The sequence below is a fragment of the Pagrus major genome, chromosome 17 (assembly GCF_040436345.1).
Source record: "Pagrus major chromosome 17, Pma_NU_1.0".
Taxonomy (NCBI): domain Eukaryota; kingdom Metazoa; phylum Chordata; class Actinopteri; order Spariformes; family Sparidae; genus Pagrus; species Pagrus major.
In genome coordinates this window covers 26699938-26716215 of record NC_133231.1, presented here as the reverse complement: position 1 = coordinate 26716215, position 16278 = coordinate 26699938, and the positions used below count along the sequence as shown (strand labels likewise).

The 16278-nt window shown below is 40.7% G+C and overlaps 2 protein-coding genes across 2 annotated transcripts; one reads left to right on the top strand and one right to left on the bottom strand.

Annotated features, from left to right (window-relative positions):
• Nucleotides 1-871: 871 nt before the first annotated feature.
• On the bottom strand, nt 872-9231 carry tap1 (transporter 1, ATP-binding cassette, sub-family B (MDR/TAP)). Its single transcript, XM_073485472.1, has 13 exons — nt 8878-9231; nt 7465-7797; nt 6828-7056; nt 6376-6490; nt 6083-6213; nt 5694-5899; nt 5279-5476; nt 4899-5027; nt 4565-4759; nt 4305-4478; nt 3524-3683; nt 2343-2479; nt 872-2256 (listed from the first exon to the last, which is right to left on the bottom strand). The coding sequence occupies exons 2-13, from the start codon at nt 7783-7785 to the stop codon at nt 2026-2028; spliced, it is 2226 nt and encodes a 741-aa protein (XP_073341573.1). The 5' UTR covers nt 7786-7797; nt 8878-9231; the 3' UTR covers nt 872-2025.
• Nucleotides 9232-12139: 2908 nt separating this feature from the next.
• LOC141012083 (uncharacterized) lies at nt 12140-16133 on the top strand. Its single transcript, XM_073485471.1, has 5 exons — nt 12140-12287; nt 12630-12737; nt 13691-13828; nt 13921-14556; nt 14794-16133. The coding sequence occupies exons 1-5, from the start codon at nt 12242-12244 to the stop codon at nt 15669-15671; spliced, it is 1806 nt and encodes a 601-aa protein (XP_073341572.1). The 5' UTR covers nt 12140-12241; the 3' UTR covers nt 15672-16133.
• The last annotated feature ends 145 nt before the right edge of the window (nt 16134-16278 follow it).

The window sequence follows — 16278 nt, the reverse complement described above, 5'->3', positions numbered from 1 at the left end:
AGACGAGTGTCCTTGAGTGTGCAGGGGACTATTGTTATACTTGTTATGTGATTTTTTTTTTGTGATATCTGCAGTGCGTTTCTAATGCAGGACTTCTCTGCCTCATGAAACCCCCTTCGTATTATTATGTAGGTGGTAAGTGTTTTTATGGACATGGGAAATACTGACAGTTTTTATTTTGGCCTGGATTATGTGTGTGTGGGAAATCAGTTGGCTGAACATGTTTTAATGTGATGTGCTGATGGACATAAATTAGTGTTTTTAAACCCAGAAACTATTGAGATTGTCACCACAAGTCCTGCCTTTAACATTTTTGAGAACCAAATTGCCTGAGCTGGATTTATTCACCCTCTGAAAGTTAGTGGCTAATGCTGGAGTTGGCTTAACAAGAAAGACCCTCTGACAGATCATAACTTAACTGTAGTCTTTTTAGCCTGGGAGCCAATTTGAAAGGGACGCTGCTGTGATTTATAAAAGCAGTCCCATAAAGCTGGGGCACTCACAAGATTCAGTTTGGAAATGGGCACCCTGCCTTCCAGTAAATGTCTACATCTATCAGACGCCACACTTTATAGATTTCTGTTAAAAATTAAGTCTTGACCCCAAGCCGACATAACCCTATCTCCTAAAACTTTGGAAATCTCCCCCCAGGACTACATTTTAGGATTGTTTTTACTGGCTGAGAAGTGATACACGATGAATAAATTGACCTTCATGTGTAAAATTGGTGGAGTGCCCCTTTAAGTGCAAAGCGACATAACAGATCCCCAGATTCTTGTGGTACTGTTTATAGAATTGCTGGGAGAAAAACATGATATTTAACCCACAATCACCTGCAACAATTTGCACTTGAAAAAAATACGAGAAAAGGTGAGTTCAAAAGATTTATTTAAGAAACACTCCATGAAGCAGAGAGCTAACAGGTTGAAACACAGTGAGGGATCATCAATACAGGGAAAAGTTCAATAAAAACAAAACAAATACGAGAAATATATACAAACAAAACATTAATTTTTAAATATTGCAATTCAGAATATCTAAAGTCTATCTGATTGATTCCTTCTACATCTACAGTACATTTACAAAGTGTGTGAAGCAATAATGTGTGTGATCATCATAAAATCTCTTCAAGATGATTCTCATTCACACCCATCGGCATATGTCAGCTGCCCAGTAGGAACTAGGGTTGGGTGATAAGGTTATAAATACCTAACCGGACATGCCAGTTTGTGACACGCACAGACGCTACCACCAGCAGAGCCAGTTGGTAAATAATACTCATACCGAAATCCAGTCGGAAGAAGAGCCAAAGAATTTTTTCCATTGAGAAAAGCCTTCAATGCTGTTACCTTTCAATGGAAAATACTCTCCAGTTCTGATTTAACTGATGCTTTAGCAGCAGCTATGCAAACTTCTTGAAGAGCCGCCATTGTTGTTTACAAACAGTCGCCTCTCCCGCTGGTCGTCACATGTGAAACCTCACCCGTAGCTGCCAGTAGTTCCTCATGGGATGCTGACTGATTGCACCACTGTGTGTTCTACCACAAGCACATAGCGTTAAGTCTGTCAAGATGTATTTGTGAGATCAGGTGGTCTCGCGAATCCAGCTGCCCCGCTGGCTAAATGAATGCCATTGGACGATGAACATTTCTGTTAAAATCTGTATTGTGATCAATGTTGCAAATGAATGAGCAGGGCTTGATTTTTGATGATGATTTGCATCAATGCGATGAAGTACTGTAATATGTGATATGTTAAATTTGGTCATATTCCAGAAAATTTACTATTTTATGATCTATAATAACATTTTCTGGAGTAGAGATTTCAAGTACATTTTGCCTATTTCCAATGTGCCTGGAGAAGGAAAATATTCTTAATGGCCATAAACTCTAGCAACACTTGTGTTACGGATGTTATTTATAGTATTTCTGGAGTTTTGACCCTTTAAGTCTGGACATTTAATCAGCAACCTTCTGGTAACTTTGACATCTTCTCAGGCCTGAAGGCAAGCTCCGCCCTCACGCATCAGTGTGCATCATTCTCCTCCTCTTGTTGACGGTGAAAGCCCATGTTCTGCTTTCTGACCAGTTCAGCATAAAGGCCGCCTTTCTCCAGCAGCACATCATGGCTGCCCTCCTCCTTTACCATCCCTTTGTCGAGGACAAATATACGATTGGCCTTCTCCACAACACTCACATTGTTGGAAATCAGCAGCACGGAGCACTTGTTGGTTTGGTTCAACAAAGCTTGGTGCACCTGTTGAGAACAATCATGACCTGATGTTAGATGCAGAAAACATGAGTACATACTGGGCAAAATTACGCAACTCTAGACTGTCCAACCTGGTATGCGTTCTCTGAGTCCAAGTCACTGGTGGCGTTGTCCAGTATCAGGATTTTGGGTTGTCTAATTAAAGCTCTGGCAATGGCAATGCGCTGCTTCTGGCCTCCAGACACCTGTCCTCCCTTCTCACCAGCATCTGTTAAGCAAGAAGACATGCTGTTATTGCCAAAGTGCTGTTACACAAGAAAATTCATCAGCCCTTTCATAACCGTCAGCAGAGTTTATGCATGGTTCACAAAGTTAAGTTAAGGTTGATTATGACAACGTGATGACACACCTGTCGCGACAATATGAATTGCATCACATTTTATTTCATTTCTCCCCAGCGCTTTGTAATAGTAATGTGTGGATTGCAGTTATATATGGTGTCCAGGCCAAAAATAAATTAGCATTCTGATTAATAGGAGTTTGGATTGTGCTTGGGTGAAGTAATACATCATTAATGAGTTGAGTTTGTTAAATACCTGCAACTATGCCGCTACAGCAGAAACGATAAGTGCATCTCACCATTAAGAGAGACGCTGTGCGCATTTACTCACGAGCACAACAGTGTAACTTCATTGATTATTTATCCTCCTGATAAATAATCAATCAGAGCTATCTAAAAACAATTTGTTTTAAAATCAAAGGGTTAATTCTGTTTCCTCTGGAGAGTTTCTTCTGTCCTGTCAATTTTTTTATTTAATTTGTAATGTCCCACAATATTTGTGGCAGGGACTTACTGCGCACATGGAAACAAAATTCAAAATAATAGATCTATCTTTTATAAAAAATCTGACATCTTATGCCCAGTTAATTTGGCCTTGTGGTGTTGAACATGGTACTGAATATCAATATTTTTCAAGGCATTGTTTTGAAGATAGAAATTCCAGTATCGTGACAAGACTAGCGGCAGGTGGATTAAAATGTGTATATGCAGATTTGGTTGATGTCAGAGCCGATCCACACGTCACCAGTATGTAAGATTAATTCCAAATGATAAAATCAATTAAACTAGAGCAACCTGAAACTGGATAAGTGCCGGAAATTGGGTGGATGGATTAGTTCATTTAAGTTTTTGCTAAAAACGTGTCCATGATGAAATAGTGATCTTCCTAGCTGTTATTGAGCATTGAGCATCTAAGAATTAAAATTTAAATGAAAAATAACTCAATGTTGAAGCTGAGTCTGTGGGTCGAACCTGTGTCGTATCCATTTGACAGTTCCTGGATGAACTCGTGGGCACTAGCCAGCTTGGCAGCCCGGTACATCTCCTCATCAGAGGCGTCTTCGCAGCCGTACTTGATGTTCTCCCGCACAGAGCGGGCAAACAGCGCACAGTCTTGGCTCACCACAGCAATCTATAAACAAACAGGATGAAGGGGGAAACGTCAGTGAGAAGGGTTTACAATGAGGGCAACAGCAGAATGAAACTAGGAGACAAGCGCAACCGAGTGTCCTTGTGATATTCCTGTGACGAGTGTGTAATAATCCAAAGTGTTAGAGGAAAGATCAAACAGCAGTGAAATTAAAGACATATTTGGAACATTATGGGAAGAAACTTTCAATGAACTGTGATTCACCTTTCTTATATCATCATCACTGAGCAGCTCAGGGCCAATTTCATTTCATTTTCATGTTATGGTCTCAGCTGCAGAATTCACTTAGTATTTGCCATTTTGAATTTAAGTCAATTTTTGTGGTACAATGACTTTATAATCCCCTTAGGGTGTCACTATCTCCCCCATACACACACACACCCTCAACATCCCAAATGAAAGGTCCTGAAAGGCTTAAAAGCTCCTTGCAGTCTTACTGTCATTTTTTTATTTTTTTTATACATAGTTAAGTCGGAAGACAAACTCATCAGGGCACCTTTAGGCTTCCTATAATTACACTCACAGCAAATCAAATTAGGTGACAGTGTCAGCTAAATGCTTTAAAGATTCAAATTCAAAATAGAGTGTGTCGTGACAAACCACCTTGTTATGTAGGTACTCGTCTTTGTAGCTTTGCAGCGGTTTCCCATCCAGCAGGATCTCCCCTGCTTGAGGCTGATAAAATCTCTCCAGCAGCTTGACACAAGTGGACTTTCCTGATCTGTTGAGCCCCACGAGGGCAGTGACTTGGCCTGGCTTTAGGTCCATAGACACATTCTAGTAGAAGTAAAATAAAAAGGTGAATTGAAAAGAATAATTTAAATTGTACATATAATAAATGCAAAGGAGTTTAAGATACATACCTTGAGAACAAGATTTTCTTCGTCTGTCCTGCCAGAATAGGAAAATTTAACTTTTTTGAACTGAATGTGTCCCTCAAAATCTCGAGGGGCCAAACTGCCCTCCGGCGGTACTTTAGGTTTGCGATCCAGATATTCAAAGATCTTCTCAGATGCACCAATTGCCTTCTTCACCTCCGGGTAATAATGCATGACAGCCTGGAAGAGAGGTGGTAGAATGAGGTACTTCTTTTGAACAAAACAATCAGCTATTTCTACTTCTGCATAGATGTAAACAAGTGCAAGAATATAATTATTTCATTGTAACATATTCCCTTTATCTTGGCCTGTGACTCACCTCAACAGCGGAGGCAAACTGTAGCTCATAGAGGACGAATGACACCAGGTCTCCACTGCTAACGCCTCCCCTGGTCACAAGAGTCCCTCCATAGTACAGAATACACACCTTCAGGGCCAACGTGGCCATCTGGAAGAACATAATCAATGGTATACACATTAACGGACCTGTTTTAACGAATACTGAATTTTCTTCCCAGAACTTCAATGAAAATGCAGGTTTTGGGGTTCTGTTTGAGTAGAGGTCTGTTAGCATTCAACTTTAACGATTGCCACTCTCTCTATATGACATTTTCTGGCAGTAAACAACTGACAACTGAAATGGTAGGGTGATAAACAAATCATGCTCACAGACACACTTTACAGAGGTGTTCAACTCACGCTGTTAGCCCAGGTGGAGGCTGCATAGGCTGCTGCTTCCTTCTTATTGAGGGCGTAAGTATCGTCCAGTTGCTTTCTGTACTTCTCTGTCTCACCGTCCTCATTGGCAAAACTCCTCACTGTCTTCATGCAGGAGAAGGTATCTGTGGCCACCTGGTTGGCCTTAGCCAGTGAATCCCGAACCTTTTTAGCCATGGTCTGAAACATAGATGAAAAAAAACTGTGAAGCTGTGGGCCATAAAAACCAAAACACTTCAAAGTCTCTAAAATTCCCCACAGAGCTGAGGGGAAGTGGGCTCACCACATCAAGAAAACCCTTTCACATTACACAAACTCTTTTAATGCATCATTCATATAAAGTGTATGATTAGAACAGCTTTGAAGAACATGCGAGATTTAGAGAACTCCTCTGTACCTGGTGGAAGTGTCCAGTTAACTCGGGTATGACCCAGATGATGGGCAGTCCCATGCAAGTGAGCAGGGTCATCTTCCACGACTGGCTCACCATGAAGAACAGGAGGAAGCCAAAACGTGCCGTGTACCACATCACAAGACTCAGTTTCTCACTCAGTGCCTCGCTCATATCGTTGGTATCCGTGGTAATGCGAGACACCAGTTCACCTGAGAGAAGAGTTGTTGTATTCAACATGTTGTTAAAATCCTGCATATTTTGCATTTTTCACCAGTTCACAGAAATTATGTCAAGTATACACTAGGACATTGACATCAATAAAGAAGCTGAGCTAGGCCTCAAAACAAATAAAAGCATGTACCATAAGTATGAAGAAAAATTGTTGTTGTTACCTGTCGAATTAGTGTCAAAGAAAGCAATTTCCTGTTTCAGCACAGCCTGGAAGACGATTCCCTGCACTGAGGTGTGTATGCGGCTCATGGTGACGTTGTACATGAGGTCACATACAAACTCGAGCACAGCACTGAAACATACAACAGAGGACACACTGCAGTGTAAAGTTTTGTAAAAGTAAAGTAAAATTATGACCTGAAACTCTTTCCGATAAAAAAAAAAAAAGACAGATGAGATACAGTTTGAGATTATTTGTCATGCTTTAACCACATTGTTACAAAGCTTACATTACCTGGCAATAGTCATTAGCGTCATGAATTTGATGGCCTCTGTGAACGCATCAGGTGCTTCTTCATTCATGATCCAGTCGGCCACACGTCCGGTGTACTGAGGAATAGCCATCTCACCTGAGGACAGGTGACAGCAAAATTAATTACCAACTGTTTTGTTAATCCATTAATCAGACCTAAAGAGTCAGCAGAGTCAGTGGACTGGAGATATAACGGGCCGTTTGATGGCATATGACTGAAGTAACCAGTAAGTCTTTTGAATATTCTTATTTGCCTACTAGTCTTTCCAAGCCTTACGGAGCTTCACAAGCCAACTACAAACAGTCAACTTTGAATAACCTATACTTGATTCTCAACCGATTACTTTTAAATAGCACAAGGTAATTTGGGAGCAAAAATTGTAGGACATATCTCCAAAGCTCTGTGGTTAGGTTTAAGCTGTTGTCTCACTTACCATAAGAAGAGACAACCACAAGAAACAGCACAGCAACAAAGCGTCCGAGATAGGGCAGCATGTATTCCATCAGTCTCTTCAGAGAGGCCCCGGTGTCCTCTTTGGGCTTCTCAGACGGCGCCCCCATCAGCAGAGATGAGATGTATCGACCCCAGGAGAGTAAAAGAGACGACACATACCGGCTCCAGTAGAGCCACGCCACACCTGCCACGACATAACCCTGTAACACCTGTAACACACAAGACAGGTCTTAATGCACAAATCCAGAAGAATATTACATGAAGTAAATCAGTAAATACTTCTGTACAATTCTGCCAAGTGTACGGGTGAAAGTAAAAACAACATTTCTAACATGGGGAATTTCTCCTTTTCTTCAGACTGGTTGGTTTTGGTTTCAGTCTTGTTCCTGTTCCACAGCTATAACAAATATTGTAATCCTGCTGTGACCGGTGCAACGACTGGATTCTATATTTAATGCCACAACTAAACATACACTTTGGTTTTAAGAAGTAAGACTTCTTAAAAAACACTTAATGGGCGTGTGTCATTATTTTAAATCAGGCCTGAAGTAAAGTAATGGTCAATTAGTAATCAAACGGCTGCAGGGTCGATCTCGGTTCAGCAGCAGAACACCCACCCTTTCCCAGGAGTGCCATCCCCACAGTTCCTCCAGGGTGGACTGCCCCAGTGCCCAGAGAAGAGTGATGTACGCCGGGAAGTGGAAGCAAAGGACCCCTAAGCGCTGTAGCCCCTCGAAGCTGCTCATCCACGGCAGGCTCCCAGGGTAGGTGAAGGTAAGGAGGAGCAGGACGCATGCCCTGGTCAACGCTCCTCCCCACAGGGTGATGAACGGACTGGAGAGGAGGAGAGGCGACAGCTGGGCCAGGCGGATGGTGTGCACCACACACACATCCAGGCACACGAAGAGCAGCGGGGCGAAGTAGCTCATTTTCTGCATAATGCACAGGGCCTGCAAATATGAGTGACAGGGAGGGTCAGTGGCTGAGTATCAGTGATAGAATGTAACTAAGTACGTTTACTCAAGTACTGTATGTGAGTACAATTTTGATACTTAAGTACACTGATTGCGAGAAAAGTATGTATTTATATATATATATACACTACCTAAAATTAGTTAGATATTTTTGTCTTTCACTTGATTGTTTATTCTGTGACCTATTTAATTTTTTCTTTTGCGGTTTGTGAACAAATAATGCGACACATTTCGTTTGACTTCTATCGCATATCCATGCACGTGCAAATACGCACCCATATCCCTAACTAATTTAAGTAGTGTCATGTATATACTGAATTTATATCTTTACCTTTACTCAGATATGACTTTTGGGTACTTTTTTACAACACTGCTGAGTATTCAAGTCGACAAATGCAGTCGGTTTGTAATCAGTGGGACTAACAGAAGCCTTCAAAACAGAAACATCAGTGGTGGAAGAAGAATTCAGATCCTTTACTTTATTAAAAGTACAAGTCAAGGCTCTCAAATCCCTACTTAAGTAAAAGTATGTAAGTATTATCAGCAAATATTTCAAGTATCAAAAGTAAAAGTACTTGTTATGCAGAAAAATGCTCAGAGCTCAGAAAAACACTGGACACTTGACAGGGAAGTTATGAAAAGCTACTAGTAGCTATTACTGTCAGAGAAATGTAACGTACTTGAAGTACTCGAGTAAATGTACTTGGATATCACCTGTGGGTTAAACATGTAGAATACACAGCTGAATATTTAACCTATTTATTCCTTTTATAACCACATAAACCAGGTCAATGATTAACTCTTACCTCGGATGCCCTTCATTTACAAAGGTTACTGTTTACTTTCAGTTTTGAATTACTTTCGTTTTCATCTACTCGGCTGATTTCTTTGAAACAGTCTGGCGGTAATTCAAGATAAAAACCCAGCCACAGCAACACGAAAACGATAGAGCAGAACAGAAATACAACATTACCTGTAGCATGAGGGTCAGAATGCTACAGTGAAGTACAGTAAGCTAGCACACTTTAGCTAACGATAGTAACACATCAAACTTACGTGTACTGTCGACGAGCCCACTTAGATGTGGTCGATAAACGTCTGAGACCGTCACACGACCACGATATTAGCCCTGAAAAGCTAATAAAACTTGTTAATTTAACGAGCCAGAACCGGCTCCAGGTGCAGACGTCGACTCAGCGCTTCTTCGACTGTTAAAACCGAAACTGAAAGTAGATATTTATCATGTTTGACGACGGAAAGTCCCCTTTCTGTCCCGGTGTCTGCCGCAATGGCGTAGCAAGACTAGCAAGGAATAATAAAAAAAAAATACATGTTGCTTTTTTAGAAAGCAGATTATTTATCCCCCGAGTCCAGCTTTCATAAACTTTGGTAGATGAGATCATGTATGTTGCATGTGACTCAGTACAGTTGTAATATGATCCGCCTGCCTTCAAAGATGGCTGCCCAGCGCCATCTTGTGACGGGGAGCTGGAACTGCCACAGCGCCATCACCTTATTTGTTTGATAGGTGCTGTATAAATAAAGTTTTATTGATTGATTGATGGAAATTTTAGGAATTATTTTCAGATGTTATGACATACATAATAACTACCAACCCAGTTGCATATCTGATGTATTTATTTATAATTTGTCTAATTATGTTTATGTGTTTATATTTTTGCTTTTCTGCAGAAAACAGGGGGCTAAAAGTTTTTTGAATGATCTTTTTAACCAATATAAGTTTATTTAGTTTTTGCATTCCTCAATTTTTGTTGCTGTTTTTCTATAACTATGTAAACAATGTATGTTACAGTAAGTAATTTGACATTTTTTAAATCTATTTTTCTCAAATGAACACAGGTTTATTGAAACTTTGAATGTAAGCTGATTTTTGTGACCAGATGGTTAATTTTATTTCTATTTCTTGTGCTGTCTGTTGTTGTTAGCCTTGCTTGTTCTTTTTTCTTTTGTTAGGAAAAGCAATAGCTTTTTAAATTATATAGAATATTTTGTTCACAGGGCCATTCAGTGTGCCATTAATGAAACCAAAATAAACATCCTTCCATTAAATATAATTAAAAGAAAGTACAAATCACATAAAGCATTTATCAAAAAGAGGAGTAAAAGATAGATAACATATAAAGAAAGTTTGTACATAGAATAGAATAAAAAATATAGTAGAAATAGCTTGGACTGTAGCCATAGAGCAAAGGTAAACTTTTACAAAGTTATCTCAGTCTTTCTGTCTGTCTGTGTTATATGAACATTACTCAAGATATATTTCATCAAGACAGTGTAAGACCATTAAAAAGTGATAGAAGGCTGTATTACAGTGTAGCTCATAAAGCAGGTATAGTAAAAAGATGTTGGAATATGCTGTTTGGACCGCCACTGTTTATTCACTCTACAGGCCTTTTCAACCTTTTTGCTTTGCTTTCTTTTGTTGCCCCCTGAGGCTGTGTGGCACCAGGATAGTTGTCGGCTCTGCTTGGTCGGCCCTGTGTTGTGTTGCACCCCACTAAGACAACTGAGGCCATGAATCCTGCAGCAGATACTTTGAACTGCCCGATAGCTTCCTTCCTTCCCTCTGCTTTTATGTTAGAAGAAGAATGTGATGAGCATGGCTATAAATGTTCTGACTATTTTAAGCAGCCTGTTTTTTTGAAGCAAGCCCCTCTAAATCACTCACACTTAAAATCCCTTTCCTTTTAAGTATATTTGTAAAATACAATACACATCTTTGACAGATTCATAGTGAAAGGGAAGCTCCTTTTATTTATACAGCCCATTTTAGTGACAAGAGAGACAGATTCATGGCCTCAATATTATTATTTTATGGACTATCACTTTTTTGTCTTGTCAGGGTTTGATTCAGATGTCTGTGAGTTATTTTTAGTTCCACTAAAGGATGATTTCTCTTCTGTTATCTTATCAGAGAGCCGAATTGAATACTCAGAGAGGTCAAATTATCTCTTTTACATAAACAGGCAGTAATCACAGACATGACCAAAGGATGAACATAGCCTTATATAGCAGAACTTTGTTTTTGCTCCCTTCCTGCCTCGTTACTTACTTACGTCACATGCTGTCTGATGTATCTTGTGACCTTTTGTAGGGGGCCTGACACCGGTTTGAACCCAGTGGACTGAAATATCCTGACTGAAGTAGTTCAAACAAGCCCCCGACTCAACCAGATAAATCAGTAAAATGCTGCACTATGGATGCATCAGTATAAATCATATAATATATACTATCTAATTCTATACATACCACTGCATAATGAGCACTTTTACTCTGCTACTTTTGCTGATAACACTTTTATACATCTATTCAAATTCTGTATTTAAGTAGAAACTCAAGATATTTATTCTTTCCTCGAGTATTTCCATTTCATGCAACTTTATTGCTGATAATACACATACGTTTATTAAAATAAGGTTTTGAAAACAGGACTTTTAGTTTACTTTTACTTTGAGTATTTTAGCAGTCTTATATTGATAGTTTTACAGAGACACAATTCTCCTTCTTCTTAAACTAAATAAATTATTATAAACCTCCTTGGATTAGCTGTAAAATTCATTGTCACAACTATCTTCAAGATGAAACCACCAAACAAGATATAAAGCAGCTAATACTCACTCATCCTTAAACATCTGAATCTTGACAATGAGGTTCACTTCTTGTTATGCAGTCCTGTCTTTGACGGTGTAAGGGACGTACTTTTTTGCTACAATGTCCTCCATTTATGCCGATTTCTTTTGGTTGGGTGATTATGAAAAACTTGAGCAGGAAGGGGAAACCTTCTTTGTAGCACATTTCCTTTGTCAAGCTGTGAGAGGAGGCTGAATGTTTCTATAAATCATTTGTAATGTTGTAATGAAGTGTGATGAAGTGCTGCAACTGTATTTTTGGTGTCTTGTAAACACACGGTGCATGAAAAATCAAATTAATCAGTCGATCTAGAGCAGTAAAATGCAAAAAATACACATTAATGCAGCAGTAACATTAACCCAAAAACATCATATATGATAATAAACACTGACAGGGACCATTTTACTGCACACTGAGCTGATGACACACACACTTCTACTTAAACCAGCTTTTAAAAAACAGGACTTTTACTTGTGATTGAGTATTTTAGCCTAAATAAAGTACAGGAAGTGAGTACTTCTCTGTGCAACAATCATGTCTTTCTCTATTTTTAACCTGACAGTGGATGACACATTAACTTCATGGTTTCTGCCCTGAACGCCTGTGCGCATGCGCGGACATGGCAGCTGCAGCCAGTCGGGGGAGCTCCCAGTGAGTGTCTGTAGCTGAGGAGGAGCGCGGAGCGGAGCTAGCTGAGGGGACAGATGTTGTGCTTCGTGATGGAGTAAACAGCCGGAGGAAGGAGGAGGAAACTTGTGATCTGATCTGGATGGAACCGACGGGTCTACGAGACGTTTTCAAATGTATAACACTATGTAAGCGAGCCGAAAAATACGTGTCATTTGAGCACAAGGGGGCTGCCGTCGTTTTTAGTTTAGCTAGAAATTAGCTCATAAAGGTTGCGAAATATGAGACGTGATGAGCAGCTTCCTCTTACCTTCTCGCTCAGTGTCAGGCCCTCAGTGACGCCTTCTTCCGCCCACATCTGGATTTTAGACACATGGCTCTGTTGTCTCCTGTTTAAATGTGGACGTGCAAGTGTGTTTTCTGTTGGTTTAAAGGTCTGAATGGACAAACAGGCTTGATGCTAATCACTGAATCTGCGTCTTAATGCAACAACAACCTGTTTCTTGTCTTTTTTTTTTTTTTTTTTTTAGCCATTGCAGCAATGGAGGATATTGGTCTCCATCCCAAACCCACCAATGACCCCCCTGTCCACAGACCCACAGTCACTGAGACTTTTGGGCTGCACCACAACCCACCAGGTGTGTATGAGCTCAGGCAGCTGTGATGCTGTTTAAAGGAGAAGTTCACCCCCAAACTTGAAAATTCAGTCATTAGATACTCACCTCCTGGGGAAAAAAAAGTGAGGTGGAAGTTTTGTAGTGCACAAAACATTTGTGGGGCTTCACAGACAAACAGCGCTGCAGCATTCTCCTCAACAACTGAAGTAGATGGGGACTTGTTTCAATGCGTAAAAGAAAACAACTGAGAAAACATGTAAAATGGGTCTGCTTTCAAATGAGCAGCTGCAGTGAAGATTTCAGCTTAAAAAAGGATTTAAATAACGTCTTTACAAATCGATTTAGGATCTCACGGCTTCCGGACACGTATTGGATAGCAACAGACGAGATGTAAGGTGCTGTTTTATCTTTATTTGCGGTGAAGCTCCAGAAATGTTTTGTAGACTACGAAACTTCCCCCGTCCTTCCACCAGCATGGCGGTGAGCAGATAATGACTGAATTTTTAATTTTTTTTGGGTGAACTATTCCTTTAAAGAAACACAGCAGTTGCTGTAAGGCAGACACACCAGAACAATGGATCACTGTTATGGAAATGTTATCGTTATATCAAGATGTTTTTCATATTATCACATCATGCACACTTACACACATTATAACGTGATAACTTACATTGTTTTAACATGAGACGCTTCACTTTATAACGTGATTATACAGCGTGAAAATATCTGGTTATGTGAATTGTTCTGTGTTATGATAAATTATCATAATATAACTTGACATTTTTCACATTATAACAAGATAAATAGTTTATTGTTTTAACATGAAAAGTTTCTTGCTTTAACATAATTAAGTTTGCATTTTGGAATAATGTGACAACACCTTGTTAAAGGTGATACTGATCCATTTTTCTTTTTTCTGGCGTGACAGCAATAATCACTGACATGTCTTAACAAGATGTGTGTGTTTCATTCAGACCATCTGCACGTCACTGATGCGAGCCGGAAATCTGATGGACCGTCCAAAAAAAGGTCCCACTCGGTGATGACAGCACAGCCACAGATGATTCCCCAGTTTCCTTCACCAAACGCAGGTCCTCTGGGTGCTGATACCCGTAAGTATCAAGTATTCAGTGGATTTTATCTTTTTAGTTGTCAGGCTGCATTTCAATAATTGATCCAATTATGTTTGTTTGTTGTTTTTCAGCATTCCTGAACACAGCTGCTAAGAATGGGAACACTCATTCGGACAAAGCGGGGGCTGGCAGAAAGAAACCCAAACCCAAACACGCAGATCCATCAAAGTGGAAACAAAACAAGCAGAAGCAGCTGAGGATGGAGGGTAAAGCGTACGCGAGCAAACGCAAAAAAGACGGCGAGTTGGTGACAAAGCAGCCAAGAGCTGTGGGACCGAGGTGCACCTCGAACGCCTGCAAAAAGGCATCGAACCGGCTGTGTAATGAAATCAACGAGGAGGCCAGGAAGCGGGTGTTTGATGAGTTCTGGCAGCACATGAACTGGACTCAGAGAAAACAGTACGTGGCAGGACAAGTTGACTGCGACCCCGTGGAAAGATCTAGAGCGGTGGGATCACAGTCGAGGAGATCGGTTTCGTTGCGTTATCACTTGATGGTTGACGGCAAAAGGAAACAAGTGTGCAAAAACATGTTCCTGACCACTCTGGGGATCGGAGAGTGGTCCGTGCTCAACTGGGCGCAGAAAGGAGGAACTAAAAACAATGAATCAAATGAAAACAAGCCGGAAAAGAGGCAGACGGTCCCTCAGCGCCCACAACAGGACCCTTCTTCTTCTACAGTCAGTAAGACGATGGAAGATACCCAAGGTGAGTGGTTGTTTGATTTGTCTTTTTCAGAGAAAAGAGAGCAAGAAAGCGGCTGTAGATCAGGAGGTAGAACAGGGTCGTCTAGTAATTGGAAGGTCGCTGGTTTGAATCCCCCTGCTGCATGTTGAAGTGGTTCTTGGTATCACATTAATACCTCATACATGTTAATGACATTTCCCTGTTGTTGTTTTTTTTTTTGCCTTTTTCTACATAACAATTGAATGCCACCGGGACCAGAACCAGAGGGGCCTCCCAGAAAGAAATCCAGAGTCGCCAGGCCGCTAACATGGAAGCAAAATCGACAGAAGCAGCTTCGGATGGAGGGAAAATCTTACATCAGCAAACGAAAGAAAGACGGTATTACCATAACCAAAGCTCAGAGGGCAATTGGGCCAAGATGCACGTCCAGTGCTTGCAAAAGAGCATCAAACCGCTTCTGTGCTGACTTCAGTGAAGAAATGAGGAACGAACTGTTTACTAGTTTCTGGCAGCGTATGAACTGGCCTCAGAGAAAGATCCATGTGGCCGAATTAGTGGACTGCGACCCGGTGGAAAGAACACGAGCACCCTGGACTCAGTCGAGAAGATCCGTCTCGATGCGGTATCATTTGATAGCCGGCGGCGACAGAAAACAAGTTTGCAAAAAGATGTTCCTCTCCACTTTGGGGATCGGAGAGTGGTCGGTGCTTAACTGGGCGCAAAATTCAACCAAGCAGGACAATTCAGAGGAAAACGGCAAGAAGCAAACACAGAGGAAGTCCCGTAAAGCCTCAGAGCACATATTCCTGAAGGAGTTCCTCGAGAGTTTACCCAAAGTGCCCTCGTACTGTTGCGGGACGACCATAACTAAGCTTTACCTGGAGCCGGTCTTCTCAAACATGTCCGAGGTGTACAGGCACTACTACAACCACTGCTTAGAGAAGATGGTGACGCCGCTCTCACGGCAGGTTTTCTGTGCCGTATTTAAAAAGATGGATTTGGGATTATGTGACCCTAAAAAGGATCAAGGGTGTTCTTTCGGTGCGACTGGAAACTTATTTAATGAGCTTTGGGAGGAATACTGTCTGGAAAGAGGAGCTGCTGGGCCACAGCCAGAGAAAACAGGTAACCAGTAAAAAAAGGACAAAAATGGACAAGCTGCGTATTACTCGATTATTTACAACATGATCATATACATATTGTGGAAAGTTTATATTTAAGGCTTTTGCCAAAGTGACTGTACTTGGTCTGACATTTCATTAAATCCCACAAAGCATAGACTCTGGTTGCTTTCTTCCAGGCTCACGATATCTGAAGCAATCCAGTGTTTTTTATGCGATGATCTTTCTCTTCTGATTAAAATGTCTTCCCCCAAACTACATAGTGCAGCTTTAAGTGGTTCTGTTTCACAATGCAGTTTAAAACATACGGTCTTATGAGATTCTATGCCAGTTATCATTAGTAGTTCAGGACTGAAACAAAAATGTGTCATAATATGCGTGTGAAACAATACGAGAGGATATTCGTCTGTTAATCTATTGTTTGGAGTGTCGCTTGAAAGGTCAAAGTCAGATGCCATTAAAGGACTTTTGTTCTTATTTCTTTCTCTCTGTGCTTCACAAAGAGCCTCCTGGGCATCGAAATGTTCAGTTTTCTTTTGTGAATTAAATAACAGAAACAGTTGACAGAGCACTGCGAGACGCAGGGCACTCAGTGAAGTTGTTTAGACTCAGCAGCTGGACA